General features: G+C 36.0%; 1 protein-coding gene across 1 annotated transcript in view; it reads right to left on the reverse strand.

Moving 5' to 3' along the window:
- The window catches only part of LOC132556682 (uncharacterized), a 40,901-nt gene extending 27,049 nt beyond the window's left edge, over window positions 1–13,852 (reverse strand). The window contains exons 1-5 of the mRNA XM_060221116.1: window positions 13,781–13,852; window positions 7,438–8,332; window positions 5,589–5,663; window positions 4,471–4,583; window positions 534–561 (exon numbers count right to left, since the gene is read on the reverse strand). Coding sequence (XP_060077099.1) covers window positions 534–561; window positions 4,471–4,583; window positions 5,589–5,663; window positions 7,438–8,266 — 1,045 coding nt within the window. The 5' untranslated portion in view covers window positions 8,267–8,332; window positions 13,781–13,852. The remainder of the gene's footprint in view (window positions 1–533; window positions 562–4,470; window positions 4,584–5,588; window positions 5,664–7,437; window positions 8,333–13,780) is intronic.
- Window positions 13,853–16,889: the final 3,037 nt, after the last annotated feature.

Genomic DNA, 16,889 nt, shown 5'->3' on the forward strand with positions numbered 1-16,889 from the left:
CAAAGATGGCAGCTTGTCAGCGATATCATATTTCTGACCAGTACCAAGATCAAGAGGGCTTAACTAGGGATAGGGGGACTCTTAATATGAGGTTTAAGAAAGATCCGTTCAATCCCTTTTTTCACCCTTTAATGCTGACAAAAAATCCCATCCAAAATCTTATCTGCTGTTACAGTAGTACCCACCCATAAAATGTGACGCATCATACAATGTGACACATCATACAATGTGACACATCCTACAATGTGATGCCTCATACAATGTGACACACATCATACAATGTGATGCCTCATACAATGTGATGCATCATACAATGTGACGCATCATACAATGTGATGCCTCATACAATGTGACCTTCCCAAATGACATCACCTGATAGTTTTAGTTGCTAATTTTGATGTTATGATGTACTATAATATAAAACTTGATGTGATGATGTACTACTGTCGTAATGAATATGGATTGTCTTTATACTTGTATATGTGGTTCTATAAAGATTATCATTTATATGTTTAATTTGTTCTCATACTTACAGTAATCAATGATTTCTTTCATGGATCTCTGAAATAAAAAAGGTGATTGTAAACAATAAATCTGCACTGTACATGTGACACACTCGCTGACTTGTTATAAATGATTGGCTGAATTAAATAATTAACTATACATCTTTAACAATCTATTTAATGTCATCAAGAGAGACTGTTTTTATAAGTTTAAAGCTCTTTATCTGTACAACTGATCATAATCATGAAAACTTTAAAAGCATTCATGAGTGTCCAGATGCTGATATACAGCTACCAAACCACTTTCACCACATGCATCTCACCACATGAACATAGTAATACTAACGTCTGACCCAGAAGTGTCAAAGAGAAACAACAAATACAATTTAAAATCACTCAAAAAGAAAACATGCATGACAAATATGGATCTTACAGCCCATAAAAATTCTGATAAAAGTTAGCTAGTACTGACTGGCCAATGAAGACACTTTGTGAAAACCAGACAGGTTTTGTAAAACAGGTTGTATATCTATCAAGTCAAGTCTGTTTAATGAGATATAAAAAAGAACAGGCCAAAATTGTCTCATTACCAACACTGGTTGTTTACCTCAAATGACCAAGTCATCAACTTTCCCATATAATCGAACATAAACAACTATAAAAAAACAATCACAGTTGACATGGAATTCTTTACAATGAAAGAAAAAAAAAGCAGAATACATCAATTATGCACCCATGTAAAAGCTAATCTAAATTGTGTGTTATATATGTAATCACATCACACAATGGTGTCGGTTTTGTTTCCATCCAGATTTTGTTTTACATTTTGCACAAAGAGCATGGAGCTTACTGACCCTATGATGACCTAGATGTCAGAAACAATGTTTTCAAATATACAAACCACTAACTTAAACAATACCAAAGTTGTTAACTCCACTTTAGTGTCATCAACTTTACCTTTGGCTGAACATTTAATAGACCTTTAAGAAGTCTGCACAAATGCTAGTCTAACTCAATATTGCTGCCTAGGACATGAATTCCAACAATAACCGCTCTATACTCTGCCACAGTGGTCATTTAAAATCCTTTTTTTCCTGAAGCAATTGCCACAGAAAGTCTGCGATGTATGTTATAGGGCAGAACTCAGATTAATACCCATTTTCATAAACAAGTTGTCATATACCGGTAATCTGTTTGTTGCTGCATAAACTGCCCTTGTCAAGGACTGACACATAATTGCTTGTGCTAATTGATGATAAAAACATCTTCCAGTTTCCAGACCATAAGCTGGCTTGGACTTAAATGTCAACCACTTCCTCAGATCCACTGACTGAAAGATAGCATTATTATAAGAGACATCTCTGAAGCATTAGGGAAATGGTAACTATTTTTCTATTTTACAATTAATTTTTTCATACTTGCATTGTCAGCTTTAAGATGTTTCCATCCATGAAGAGCATTTGATTCTACCATATCTGGGTGTTAAGAAGATTGACCTTTCAGGCTCCTGGGGAAGGAAGGGGAAGGTTTCTGTGAAAGTTCAATGAAATTGGTTCTGTGTTTTTTGAGAAGTCGAAAATGTTAAAAGTTTACATATGTACAACAGAAGAAGCTCAGGAATTGCCATCGCAATGAGTCACCATGAGACATTGTCCCAGGTGACCTTAAATCTGGCTCTAGATGTGTTCGAGTGTGATCATGAGTAGGGAACAAGACCTATTTTGTTCCCCAATTTATGAAAAACTCCAACACTTGACACATTCTTTATATACTGGATTGTACTGGACATCATAGACTTATAAGACAATTTTCCAGGTACTGATAACTGCACCGCTGATCTCTCCTGAAGGTTGCAGCCGCTGCTGACGTAATCTTTGTGAACACTTGAGGGACAGAGCTGAGGCAGAACAGCATTACCTTGAACTGGGAATGCTGGCCATCGATGCAAAACTTCATGAACCTGCTTTATGCATCATGAAGACCACTAGACACCACCTGATTTCCTTTATCTAGTGCACTTATAACCGTCTGTAGCATCTCCATTTTGAAATAAATCAGAGTTTTAAACCTACTTCAACACAGGTACACATTCTATTACACACTTGTCTAACAATTTTTTCTATCTCGTCAATGAGATTCTGATTTAGCACACCTTTGTTGACTATTCTTGTCTTTCTTATCCCTGTATCTGCTGCAATCTGAATAAATTTTAGGAGAAGTCCTTCATTAACTGTCCTCTTTATTCACACATCTGATGTTATCTGCCTCCATTTCTAAACTGGAATGTTGGATCCGAGCTTCTAACTTGAGACCTGAACTCCTTGACCAACTTTAAGAGGTCTCTATAACTAGTTCCTGTACTAGAAATTGAACTTTCAATTCCTAATTTCCAAAAGGATTCCCTGCCAGTTTAGCTGTTCTAATCCCTTGGTTGACCTATTGCCGTCCCTCTGGGACTCAAGAGAAACGTGATTTTCCTCCTTCCTTTGTTGTTGTTAGACTCTTTCTCTGAGACAACCTAGTTGCAGGAGTACCCTGCTTGAATTGGACACCTCCTCCCTTGACCTTTTAACTGTCTTTATGGCTGTCTGCATCTCCTTCGTGTTTGAATGTTTGAATGAAGCACCTCAAACAAGAGTATCAGCGAAACTGATGAATGCTCCCCAAAAACAATATAACTGAACTTAAAATTTTAACAAAGGGTAACAAGAGACTTAGTGGTCTTGACGGTCACCTGACATACGCATTATTGAATAGAAAGGTTAAAGGATTGTTATCAAGTGTCATGAAACAGAAATTGTGACACTGAATATAGTGGGCCTGTGTTATTATATGCATACAATTAAAACTGTCATCCTGTACTGATTATTCTTGTAAAGTTATTTCCTGTGGGAAATAACAAGGTTATGTTCAAAAAGGCAATTCTTCTATGAAAATTACAATAAAGTCTAAAATTATTATTCCTCCCCAGGAAAAAATGTGAGACTCATTTTGATAATCAAAGCACCTAATATTAATGAAGAGCATTTGATTCTACCATATCTGGGTGTTGAGAAGAAGATTATTGAATTCAATTTCACCCCTTTTGTTCCTACCCATCAGCCCCTGGGAGTCAGTCAGCACCAAAATGGGCATACCATCACACCATCATTCGATTTGAACTTGTTTTTATCACGCAGTATTTGTTGGCAGTTCGAGGACTTTGCCTTATAATAGATCATGCAGGTAGGCATGGGGATCGAAATAAACCTACATCTAACACAGAGTGCTGCAATAAACAGGTAAAATATTCGAGACATCTTCCTGAGAAGTCATTTCAAGATTTTCTCACAAGCCTTTAGGTCATTGAGAAGATCTCTTTTTGATGGTTTTCATAAACATGTCACCAGTGATCTGATTCTACCATATTTGGGTTTTGAGACGAGGATTTTTAAAATTTCATTTAGTATGATCCTTTTTGGCCATGCCTATCAGCCCCTGTGGTCAGTCATGGTCAATTTTGCATAACATAACACGGTCATCTTATACTAACAGTTCTAACCAAGTTTTATCTCTATGGGGAAAATGCGAGACCCTTCAGTCATGAAATTTATGATTTTAGTAAAGGACCATTAGACCAATCAATCCGTGAACAGTATTTGATTCCATCATCTTTCAGCACTGAGAAGAAGATTTTTGAACTTTCAGTCAATTTGACACTTTTTCCTGCTCATTAGTCCCTAGGGGTCACCCAGGGTCAATGTGTGCATGACAACAAATTGTCTTCCTTTACTAACAATTTAAACAAGTCTGATCTATTTCCAATTGAAAATATACAAATTATGCTCAAAAATGTATTTTTGTCTATATAAACTATAGTAACATTACCCCCTCACTTTATGTACCAAGTTTCCATTTTTCTGAAAAAATAGATCTACAAATAATTGCTACAAATCTGTCTGAAACTACTCCAAATCTCAATACTTACAAGTTTTCTTCCTTTAGGTGGGTGGTAATAGACATCCATTGGTGTTTGTTTGAGTCCCCCTACTGTTGTAAACTTCTCAAAGACATTTCTGATCACCAATTCTCTTCTCCATCCTTGACAAAAAAAAAAGAGTATTTACTTATCACCAATTCTTATCTCTATCCCGTCCTTGGACAACAAAGATTAGTATTTACTAATCACCAATTCCTTCCTCAATTCCTGGACAATTAACAAATGAGTATTTACCAATCACCAATTCTCTCCTCCACCCCTGAACAATAATTTCTCAAGAAACAGCACTAACATCCTATATATGTACTTCTCAAGAAACAGCACTAACATCTTATATATGTACTTCTCAAGAAACAGCACTAACATCCTATATATGTACTTCTCAAGAAACAGCACTAACATCCTATATATGTACTTCTCAAGAAACAGCACTAACATCCTATATATGTACTTCTCAAGAAACAGCACTAACATCCTATATATGTACTTCTCAAGAAACAGCACTAACATCCTATATATGTACTTCTCAAGAAACAGCACTAACATCCTATATATGTACTTCTCAAGAAACAGCACTAACATCCTATATATGTACTTCTCAAGAAACAGCACTAACATCCTATATATGTACTTCTCAAGAAACAGTACTAACATCCTATATATGTACTTCTCAAGAAATAGCACTAACATCCTATATATGTACTTCTCAAGAAACAGTACTAACATCCTATATATGTACTTCTCAAGAAATAGCACTAACATCCTATATATGTACTTCTCAAGAAACAGCACTAATATCCTATACATTTACTTCTTCTCAAGATATAGCACTAAGAGATAGGTTAAGGATTAATAAGGGGGGCCACAGGTGGGTCACAGAGGGTTGTTGAACAACCCACTTTCTGATGTTAAAAGGCGAAAAATTGACACAGATAAAAAAATATAGATGTAGGTGCACAGATTTGTTGTGTAACCACCCAAACAAAGATGGATAAAAATGGACAATGGGTGAACAAACAGAAGGATAACCTGATGTATTTTACAACAAAAATGGAACTTAAAATGGTTCATGCACAATATTTTTATCATCAGTACATATATAATACCTTTTTTCAATGGTAAAATCACTTTTTCCTCATCATAGTTACGTGATGGCATCTTTCTTGATTTTGTTTTTTTTCCTAAAATGAAAAATGAAATCATGATAAAAAATATGAATGATATATTTATGAATTTAAATACCTGCATCTAAGATTTGGATAGTGAATGTCAATAGATAAGTTTGATGTTCTCAAATGTGAAAGAGTGGGAAATTGATATATTAAGTGTTGTTTATAGAAATTCAGTGTTTTGAAATGCAGTATCAATTATATGCAGAAACTGCAATTTGTTAATCTTATTTCAATGTAATATTCTAAGAAACACTAAGAGTAGATTAACACTAAACTATATCAATTCACATACAGCATGGAACAAAAATCATGAAATTTGGAATTGAAGATATTTTGACACATTTGTCCTCTATGACCTTGAATGTGAATCATGGTCATTCATGTAACAAACAAAATTTCAACACACTTATTATAAAAGGCCTGGTACATATATATATATATACAGTGAAACCTGTCTAATCCGACACCTGACTTTTTTGACATCCTGTCAAATCCGACACAGACCGTATTCCCATGAAATTGCATTATTTGTCAATGTATTAAAACACTGATATTTCCGGTCACTGTCAGTTCTGAATTCCGACACACATTTCTATGACGACAGGCTATCTTTGTTAGTTAATTATACCTGGTAAATCCAACACGTAAGTCATCATCGCACCACAGATGTGTACACAACCGTTCCGCTTGATGTGGCGATAGTCTGTACATGCGGTGGGGTAACAAAGGGGGGATTATTGTACTGTACACATGTAAGTTTACCCTGCCATAGTGAGTATATGTCAGGTTTTTTTTTACACATATATGTATCTATAACAAAATTTTCCGTGTCGGAATCAAATGATCTGGCGGACTGATATTCTGACGATGTTGTCATCAATGCGAGAGTTTGCACTAGCAAAATAGATCCACATGGAAACAAGTGACAATGGACACATTTCTAAAATAGGGGTAAGTTCATAAAGATACCCCATGCGATCGTAGTCACCACTGTACAGTATAAAGATGTAGAACATACATGTACATTGTATTAAAATGATTAAAACAAACTTAAAACGTCAGTAAATTAATACTTCATTGTTCTGTTTTATTTTTAACACCAGAGTGTATTTGTATGCACATTAGTTGTATGCTTAACGTATCTACCGGTGGTAGCATATATTTTTGTGTACAAAGTGAAGTCGACAACAATACCTGACTTTCCAACACCCTGTGTAATCTGACCAAAAATGTCACTCCCCCATGATGTCGGATTAGACAGGTTTCACTGTACCAGCCAAATATCATGCCTCTAGGCCTTTTAATTCATGAAAAGAAGTTGTTTTAACAAATTTAACCCCTATGACCTTGGTCAAGGTCATTTGTTTTTGCAAACTTTGTCAGTTTTCATCCCAGGAACATATCAGCCAAATATCATGTATATAGGCTTTTTAGTTATGAAAAGAAGTCATTTAAAGGTAAATTTGATCTTGCATCATTCAAGGTCATTTTTTTTCGCAAACTTCCTCAGGTTTCATCCTAGGAGCATACCAGCTAAATATCAAAACGTTTGGTTCATTGATTATTGGGAAGAATTTGTTCAATGGAAAAAGTTGATGCCCGACGACAAACACTGCACCATGGCATAAGTTCACTTGGCCCTTCAGGTAGTATGCAGGTTTGCCATGTAGTAAATGAAAGCACATTTTAACACATAGCAATTAAAAATAACACTGAATTTTTACATCAACAAATGTGAAGTATTAAACTTGCAATTTACTGCTTGTGATACTATGACAATTACCTGGACTTGAATGTCTTCTATTTGGGCTCCTTGAGCATGAATGTTTGGCATGGTTTTGTTCACTTCGCCGGCTACGAAGTGATAACAAATTTTCCTCCTCCATCACTTCATTATCAGATATATTTTCCTTGGAATTTCTTTCATGTTTTGTGCGTTTTCCTCGACCATACACATCAATTGCTGTCACAATGTCACCATCATTGATAAATATTCCATTTTCTTCACTATTCTCTGCAAAATTGTTAGTGTTACAATTATCATCACCTTTTGCCTCATAGGCAGATTTTAAAGTATTTTCATCCTCAGAAGCACTATCAGTTATACTTCCAGTGTTGATACCGACATCATTAGCCTTTTTTTCATTAATAGATTCTATCTCTGGATCATCATTCTTTTTGGCTTTGTCATTATAATCAGAGTCCACAGACCTACATGTAACATCACAATCACCTCCAGTTTCATTCCTTATGGAGTGAATGTCTGCATTTGTTTCATCCTCAATAACTTTTTGTTTTGACTTAAATTCACCATGGTCATCATTTTCATCGGTATCCTTGAATGTGTCAGGACTAGTACTGAAATCTTCATTAAGTTGTAATTCAATTATGTCACTTAAGTCTACTTGGGCCTGGTTGTCATATGAAATACTCTTCTCAGTTATTTCCATTTGTGTCTCAATTGTGTCAGTTTCCAGTGACCGTGTTAAGTCTGCAGCCTCAGACTGGATTTCTGTCAAAGCAGTGGTGATACCAAGCTGCTGTGGTGCATTTTTCAATGCATTGGCAGTTTTGTGTTCCAAGTTAGAGACATCTTTGTCGACTACTTCCATTTTTAGCTTTATCGAGTCTCTTTCACTTGCAACACTTCCCTTTCAAACTTCACATGTTTCCATTACCTAGGAAGAGAAAATGACTTGTGTAAATATAATTAACTACCTACGAAACAGTCTATCATAAGAAGGGGCAATTAAACTATTATCCAGCCCAATGTGTCCTTTATTCACCAGCCAGTGGGCCTATACAAACATTAAGCAACTAGATCTCTGCATGCCTGAAAAGCAAATATTTTTTCCACGAAAGTATTTCTCTTCCCAACATGAGAGGTGAAAAAATGTCTGAAATTTTACAGGATATATGAGAGTCTGCCATTTGCTCCTGAGCCCACTGTTGTCATCACAAAATTGATCCCCTTCACCCAAGCATATGTCTCAACCCAAATTGAGACAACTAACAGCCATTCCTAAAGTATAGAAGAACAAGAGTAATGCAGGACGGAACAATATACGCCCATCTATTTTTGTAATAAACCTTCATACAAAATTTCAAATTAATAAATGAAAAATTACTCAAGTAATTGAGGGGAACCTATTTTGCAAATGTACCAAGGGCCATAACTCTGTAAACAATGGGCGAAAAATTTTGGTTGTCAAACTTGACCTGGCTTTTATGGTAATAAACCTTCATGTGAAGTTTCCAATTAATCTGTAAAAATATTTCACGAATTATTGATCGGAAACCTATTTTGCAAACATACCAAGGGCCATAACTCTGTAAATATTGTGTGAAAATTGTGCAAACATTTTTGGTTATCAACTTGACCTGGCTTTTATGGTAATAAACCTTCATGTGAAGTTTCAAAGTAATCTGTAAAAAATTATTCAAGTTATCGGAAACCTATGTGTGGCCGCCTGCACGCGTGAAAACATAATAAGTCCCGTCTTTCGACGTATCAAAATTACTTGAAAGAATTTCCCCTATTTCTCCTACTGTACTACGCCCCTCCTGCCTGAAGGGACAGAAAACAACCATTATACAAACTGATTCCCCTTAACTAAAGAATGCCTCAGACCAAATTTGGACAAAATCTAATATTACTATAGCAGTGGAAGAATTTCAAAGAATTTGCTCCATTTCCCCTATTGGGTCCCATTCTGTCCAACCCAGTGGACTGAAAACCAAATTGAAATTTATACAAAACCACTTTCCTTTCACCTAAATGCTTCAGACCAAGTTTAAGTGAAATCCAATCACTCGTAGGGATAAGTAGGATTTAATAGAATTTGTTCTATTTCCCCTATTGCATCCAACTGCTCAAGACTGGTCCCAGGGGGTGAGACCAAACAAAAAAAGATTTCCCTTCATCTGAGTATGCTTTAGACCAAATTTTGACAAAATCCTGCTTTTCCTGAAAAACAAGATAGATTTGATGAGTCTTAATTTGGCATCATACAATACATGTTACTTCCAATCCTTTTGAATATAATTCCAAAATTTTGTTGAATGAAACATCATTGAAATTGATTGAAAGTTCCTTAAAGCAATCACCATTGTTAGCATACCGTGCATGTGCCAAGTGCTGTGGTACTCAAACACCTGCACAGTATAGGCTCTAAATCTCTCTCACTCACAGACATGATTGAAATTCAGTTAAAACAACGGCTCACACCATCTCAACACTCTAACTACCACCTGTATACTGACACCGTCTCAACTCTGTGTAGATGGGTATTGAGAACTAACAATTGTACTATAGATTACATGTGTAACCTTTGGCTATGGGTCTGGCAGACAAAGTGTGTTACAATGTTCTAGTTTGCCATGCATATGAACACCCATGTTCATGGAAAGTTACTTTCATTATCAGGGCAAGAAAAATAGTTTGAAATCTACTGGCTCAACGGTCCAGTGGAATCCAAAATACACTTGCACCGAGTAAAAACACACTTGTCCAAGATTTGATGATAGATATACACTTTGATTTCAACAATAATCACTGTTTTATTAAATATTTACTGCATGAAAAATTGTGTTATGTTTTCATTAAATCAAGATGAAGTATAATCTTTTTTGGGCTACCATATTCATGCTTATAAACATCTGCAATTCTCCAAGGAAGGAGCTTTTAATACAACACAAAGTTTCAGACTCGGAAGGTTGTTAGGTGTAACTATAAAGTTATAAACAGAGTCTATACCATCATGTAATAGATACATAATGGGCACGAGCAATGTATCGGATATATCACACAAGTTCGAAGGACGAGTGTGATTTATCTGATACATTACAAGCGTCAAGTTAATGATTTTTTCGCTATTTTCTTACCCATCCCATTTTCTGTCACAGTAATAATTCGTTTCGTTAGTAGATGTCAAGAGATGGTGGAGCTGGACAACGTATGGAAAGACTTAAGAAACATCGACGCCCGTGTTTTCAGCGATCTTGATGATATGTTGATTTGTTATCTATTTGCACCAGGGTTTGATGAGCAGTCAATTATGGAAAGGACCGGTCATCGTAGTACTGGTGTCAGTGCCTACAAAAGGCTGTTGGAGGCTCAGTGATTAAGTCGAGCATTGGAATGTGGAAACAGTGGGAACAAAATGTTCAAAACATAAGAGAACAAGGAAAATTATTGGAATGCTTTGGAACGCAGAGGCCATGCTCAGTATCAGTTACACAACTTTTATTCAATGTAGGGCAATACAGTGTTCATGTGCTGATCTCTGCACTCGCGTAAGTAACGTGTTGAACATTTTTACAGGAATGTGTTAACTAACATCAAAACGACGAATATCAATTTAACAAAATCTCTCTGATTTTTTTAATGTATTAAAGATTTGTTGGAAATCTTTCCTATGTCTTTGTTTATCTGCCTTGCCCACTTGGAAATGGGCACCACCTCCCTAATGAAGTGTGGACCAATCAGAGAGAACCATGCGATATTTTAGATATCACATATGTGATCACATGGTATGGGATTTTATTACCAGGAAAAGATCAAAGAAAAACCAAGGCATCACTGGATAAGTCTGTGTAATTCGCCAAACATTGTTAAACAAATTAACAAATGTTTTGGCATTGATGTAAAAAATTGTACTAACATAAACATTGTTGTAATTTGTACTCATAGTGACCTGTAGTTGTGTATGAAATGACAATTAGACTGTGTCAACTTCTGTCAAGAGATGTAGTAACTAGGTCATGATCTATCAGTCTCTGATCGATTGTATGTCATTATATAACATTACAATAATATCAATCTATAGCCATTCTGATTGGAACTGTCAATAAATACCAGAACTATGTCATGAACTAGAAAAATTGTGACATTCCTTTAAAGTTATAAAGGAAGTCGAAAGTCTGTGTGGTATCCTGGTGACCGGGAAAGCTTTACACTTTAAGGCAAACTGAAGCCAGTCATGCAAAGCTTCCTATGGGTGCTTTACAAAGTTAAAAAAAAAGGACAACATTTCATTCAGGCAATCTACCCAAATCGCACAACTTATCGTTTCCCTGACTGATGATCGTGTTGACAATTTGCTTATATATTGTAATCTGGATGCAGCAGCTCCGATAGTATCCCAATAGGTTTATCGTGAATATAGACAAAACACCTGTGTGGTTTGACATGCCAGGTCAATCAACATTAGCATTAAAAGGTGCCAATGAAGTCTGTGTTTATAATACAGGGCATGACAAAAAAAATTACAGTTACACTAGCAGCTTATACTGAGGGCACAAAAAATGGCCCCACTAGTAAATTTGCCTGGAACTCGTCCTCTATCTATATGTGACATCCAGAGAAACTATAAAGAACTGTCTGAAGAAAATTTGGGATGTTAATAACACTGCAGGGTTTTCCATAGTTTTGTTAGTAGTAGGCTGTGTAGTGAAAGTAGGAGGCTGGCCTGTCGTGTACATGTAGTCGTGTACGGAACATTATTACGGAACTGGATTGGTTTAAGCAGCCAAATGATCAAAGTAGCCGGTCAAATTGGCCGGCGACCAGCTCTTATGGAAAACCCTGACACTGACAGGCGATTGCTGATGTGGGACCCATTCTGCGGCAATTAATAAAAAAGGATGTTAAAAAGCTGGTATGCCAGAAGTTCAACATCCACCTCTGTGTTATTTGGAAGGTTGCACATTTAAGCACCAGCCAGCAGATGTTTCCTGGAACAAACCTTTTAAAGACAAGCTTGGAGAGCTATATGACGAGTGGCGTTTTAATGGTACTGTGGAGAAAACCAAAGGGGGGGGAATCGTAAGGCTCCATCTAAGGCAGTAATGTTGTCATAGGTCACGACAGCATGGGACAGCATTACTTCCACTACTATCAGAAAATCCTTCAAATGTTTTATAGGTTAGAAGTTAGTAGTCACCCATCGATGAAAATGTAGTGGAATGGTGGAGGTCTCACACAAGTCTTCGCGGTCCTGGAAAACAGTTGATCCATCGCTTTGAAATAGTGATTATAATTACGATAGTAACTGAACATCTAACTGATTATTTTTTCGCATTTACACATTTACAGCCTAGGAATATATAGAAGCTGACAATAGGCAATATTAGTCAGGATTAAGACACGATATGCCATGAGGACTTTGTTTTGATTTATTGTAGAATTTTCAGTTAATAAATTGGAGAGTGTTGGACCGTAGAAGGCCACTCTCACAGTTGATGCTTATATGATTATTTTTATGTTTCGCTGAACATAGCCACATATGGTGATTTCCATCTGAAGTAACTATTTCTTTTTTACTTATAATAAAAGCAATAATTTTCCAGTTTCTTACCATCGCTCTACACAGATTTAATAATGCATAGTGTTCCATGTAATCTGTATCATAATAGAAGAGGAAAAAAAATTTCGAACGCAGACGCGACACATAACTTTTTATCGGTGTATTCATGCTTTCGAAACATTACCCGAAAATATTTGTTCCTTAGCAAAGACAATATTACTTTAACACACAATGTAAAGGAAAATTAAATTGGCAATGATGCTAAATTAAAGCGACACCTAGTGGTGACCTAATTACGATAAAATGTCTGCCATTTTGTTTTCCGCCAAACAGCAGGTACAACACTACTACTACGTCATTGAGAAACACATCATTATATGTATGGCCGTGTGCATCATTACTTTAAGACATCTCTCATGTGGTGAACATATTGTGATTTCATTTGAAGACTATATTGACATGTGTTCGATTGGCTAGACTTGAGAATCAGACATGTAAGATAGAAAAATCCTACAGTAAAGTAGGCACACACCACGACCGGTTAGTTGCAAAGAGCCTTGGCCACAGGAAGTACGAGTTCGAGATCGATATATTCTATCCATGCGAGCGTGAGATTTCCCACTTCTAGCACATGTCCAGATAATATGTGCAAAATAAAGAGTTTTGTGCATAAATGAGTTTTAACAAATTGTATCACTAACTTCGCTTCAGAGCTAGAACGATGCTGACAACCAACTTTCTAGATTTTCTGTCACATGAAAGTGCGAAGTTGGCAACAGATTAAATGACAAGAGCATCGTACGATACCAAGTTACTTACCTTTCCGATCGAATCAAGAGCTGTGGAAAATCGCACGAGAAAATACAGAAATAGATCTTTCCGATACTTTCACGGCCGACGAATTTCGACGAAACGTCTAACTGGCCTCACGTAGTGTGGATATAAAAATAAAAACGGAAATAAGAAATATCCGGAATCGGAGTTGGAAAACCGCAGTAAAATACTGGATTATCATAACAATTACCCGATGAAGCGTTAATCGTTCCGGCTTATCACAGAAATATATATTCTGTAGTGGTTATATAACTTCATTTTGAAAATATGCACTGTTTGCTCTGACAACATCATCTGATAATGCGCCAATATTAAGTGAAACAATATTCCTTTAAGGTTCACACGGACTACGGCGAGCCGTTTTGACATTTAATCTTATTTCCTCATCAAGGAATATTTTTGCACTTAAGTGAAATAAAACAAAATGAAATTAGGTTTAATTATCCACCATCCATTTCATAATGGAAAAAACAATCAGTATGCCGACTGCAGTATGTGACTATAAATAAATATCCGAAATCATGTCCCTTAGACGTAAAGATTTTTCTTTCTATTTTGTGTTTTTTTTCTTCACTTAACTGAAATAGGAAATTTTATTTCGCTTTTGTGAAATTTTTTTATTTTTATTTCTTTTTTTGTTTTTGTTTTTGTTTTTTTTTCACTGCACACCCAACTGTTGCTTATTTTCACTTAAGTGAATGTTCTAGAAACACGTGTAAATTGACATAACTTTAAATAAAAACTACGGTGGACTGGACATTCTCAAGTCCCTTGTCAGCGAGTCAAAGTTGGCATGTTAAATGTGATAGGTTAGTTAGGTATGTGGTAGGCTTGGAATTTTGTGACAATATAAAACGACTTTTTCAAGTTTTATTTTGGTTTTACTTTTACAGGATGATTAGTTTTGTGCTCCAATCTTCATAATAGAATTAACATCAGTTACTGTAATCAACTTTCCATAACGTAAACATTTTTAAACATAGATGAATAATAAAAATTTGCCATCCTTCGGATAAAATGATGTGTCATATTTGTTTCAGTTTTCATGTAACTTGAACGATATCTATGATTAGTACAAAACTCAAGCAAACTGTCAAAAGTTTACAAACTTGAGAATCGAGAATACTTAATATATCTATATCTTGCGGCATAAGTAGTGAAACAGACATGATCGTTGCCACAATGCCAAAAGTCAAATAATGACAAATGCTTAGTCTCTTTAAAGTATACCCTGACCGCTTTGCTATATCTAGCTTTAAAATACATCTTATAATAAAATAAACGGCCGAAAAAGTCCCAGATATTTATTTGAAATGCACACCCTTGACTGCGCGGCAACGCTCCCACGTCTGCGACGTAAAACGTTGATCCAAATATATACCAGGAAACATCGTGCGTTCGATATGCGAGATTTGTTTAGCTTCTTAAGATATATATATCATTGACACTTACTTCTGTAGGTTATATTTAAAGTGCTACATACACATAAAAAACATGACTCTTGACAATATCGGTTATTAAATTATTTCCTTTGGTGTAGACAAATGAAGTACTGTTTGTGGGGATCTGATATCACATGCGGAGGCTATCTAAATCAGTCTGTATTTTCATAATTGGACGCCGAATCTAGTGTCTATAAATATTATATTTTCGTTATCCAATTAGTCTCTAGAAATCATGTCGAACACAAACCAGGGGCGTATAGCGCAGAGTGATATAAATATCATACGTCCCCACACAAACCAACAACTGATTAAAAAATCAATCAACTTTACGAAAGCGTACTGTCCACTAACCAGAATACTAAAACCACTCCATGGCATTATATAACAGAACGATCTAAATGAAACACAAGTGCATAGTCACCAAGATGTCAGTGTCAATATCAATTTTCTAATGCATCTCTAATGAATCCGCTGAAGAAACAACTGAGTCCATCTAGGACCATTTTCAATAATCGAATCAAAAAGGAAACCGATAATTTTTTGTTCAGCAAGTAACAATAAGGAGAAACACAACAATCAAGAATTAAAATGAAAGAGGAAGGAGGCATCAACAGAAAAGAAAGAGAAATCAACAAGTACTTATCACGTGGATCATAGTGATCGCGCTTATATTAATGAATAAGTCGCACCTATCGCGTGGATCATCGTGGTCGCGCTTATATTAATGAACAAGTCGTACCTATCGCGTGGATCATCGTGATCGCGCTTATATTAAGCAACAAGTCGTACCTATCGCGTGGATCATCGTGATCGCGCTTATATTAATGAACAAGTCGTACCTATCGCGTGGATCATCGTGATCGCGCTTATATTAATGAACAAGTCGTACCTATCGCGTGGATCATCGTGGTCGCGCTTATATTAAGCAACAATTAGTTTCGGTTTCTAAGACACCAAGATGGCGATAACCTTTATGTATTATACAACGACCAGATTCTTATCAACACGGGTAGTAGTACATTTGGTCAGGTGGAGGTATTTAGATGATATTTTCTTTGATATGGACACAAAGAAGAGAGGAACTGACTTCTTTTAGTGAAGCCATGAACTCTTATCATCCAACAATTAAATTCACCATAGATATCAGCGATACTAAGATTAATTTCATGATATCACTATTTGACGGACCGGACTAGAGCTTGGACAACAAGTTGTACAACAAGCCCACGAATGCGTTCCTATATATGCATTACCGGAACAGCAATCCCAACCATTCGAAGACCAGCATCCTATGATTCGCATTTTTTTTACCGAAATAAAACTATATATTTTCATTTACTAGTTACCGTTATGAAATCTACACAAGGTCATGGAAGGTCACACACGTGAATTCAATTACAACGTCAGAAGTAATCTTGCCCACATTTTATGTACTCCAAGAGATTTTTTTTAATTGCAATGTCCTGGTGAAGTTCTGGGCGAAACTGGTCGACGATATGAATAAAACAAGAACCAACTTACTCTGAACATGTTGCTATTGATATCCTACGTAGTTTGTCCCTATTTCTCAAGCGAAGAGGATCAGGTTCACTTCGAACCTCGCTCAGATATCAGCGTTGGCTCTATCGATAAGCTTTCGTGCATGTTGC

The sequence above is a fragment of the Ylistrum balloti genome, unplaced genomic scaffold (assembly GCF_031769215.1).
Source record: "Ylistrum balloti isolate Yb309-2 unplaced genomic scaffold, AGI_CSIRO_Ybal_v1 Utg370584, whole genome shotgun sequence".
Taxonomy (NCBI): Eukaryota; Metazoa; Mollusca; class Bivalvia; order Pectinida; family Pectinidae; genus Ylistrum; species Ylistrum balloti.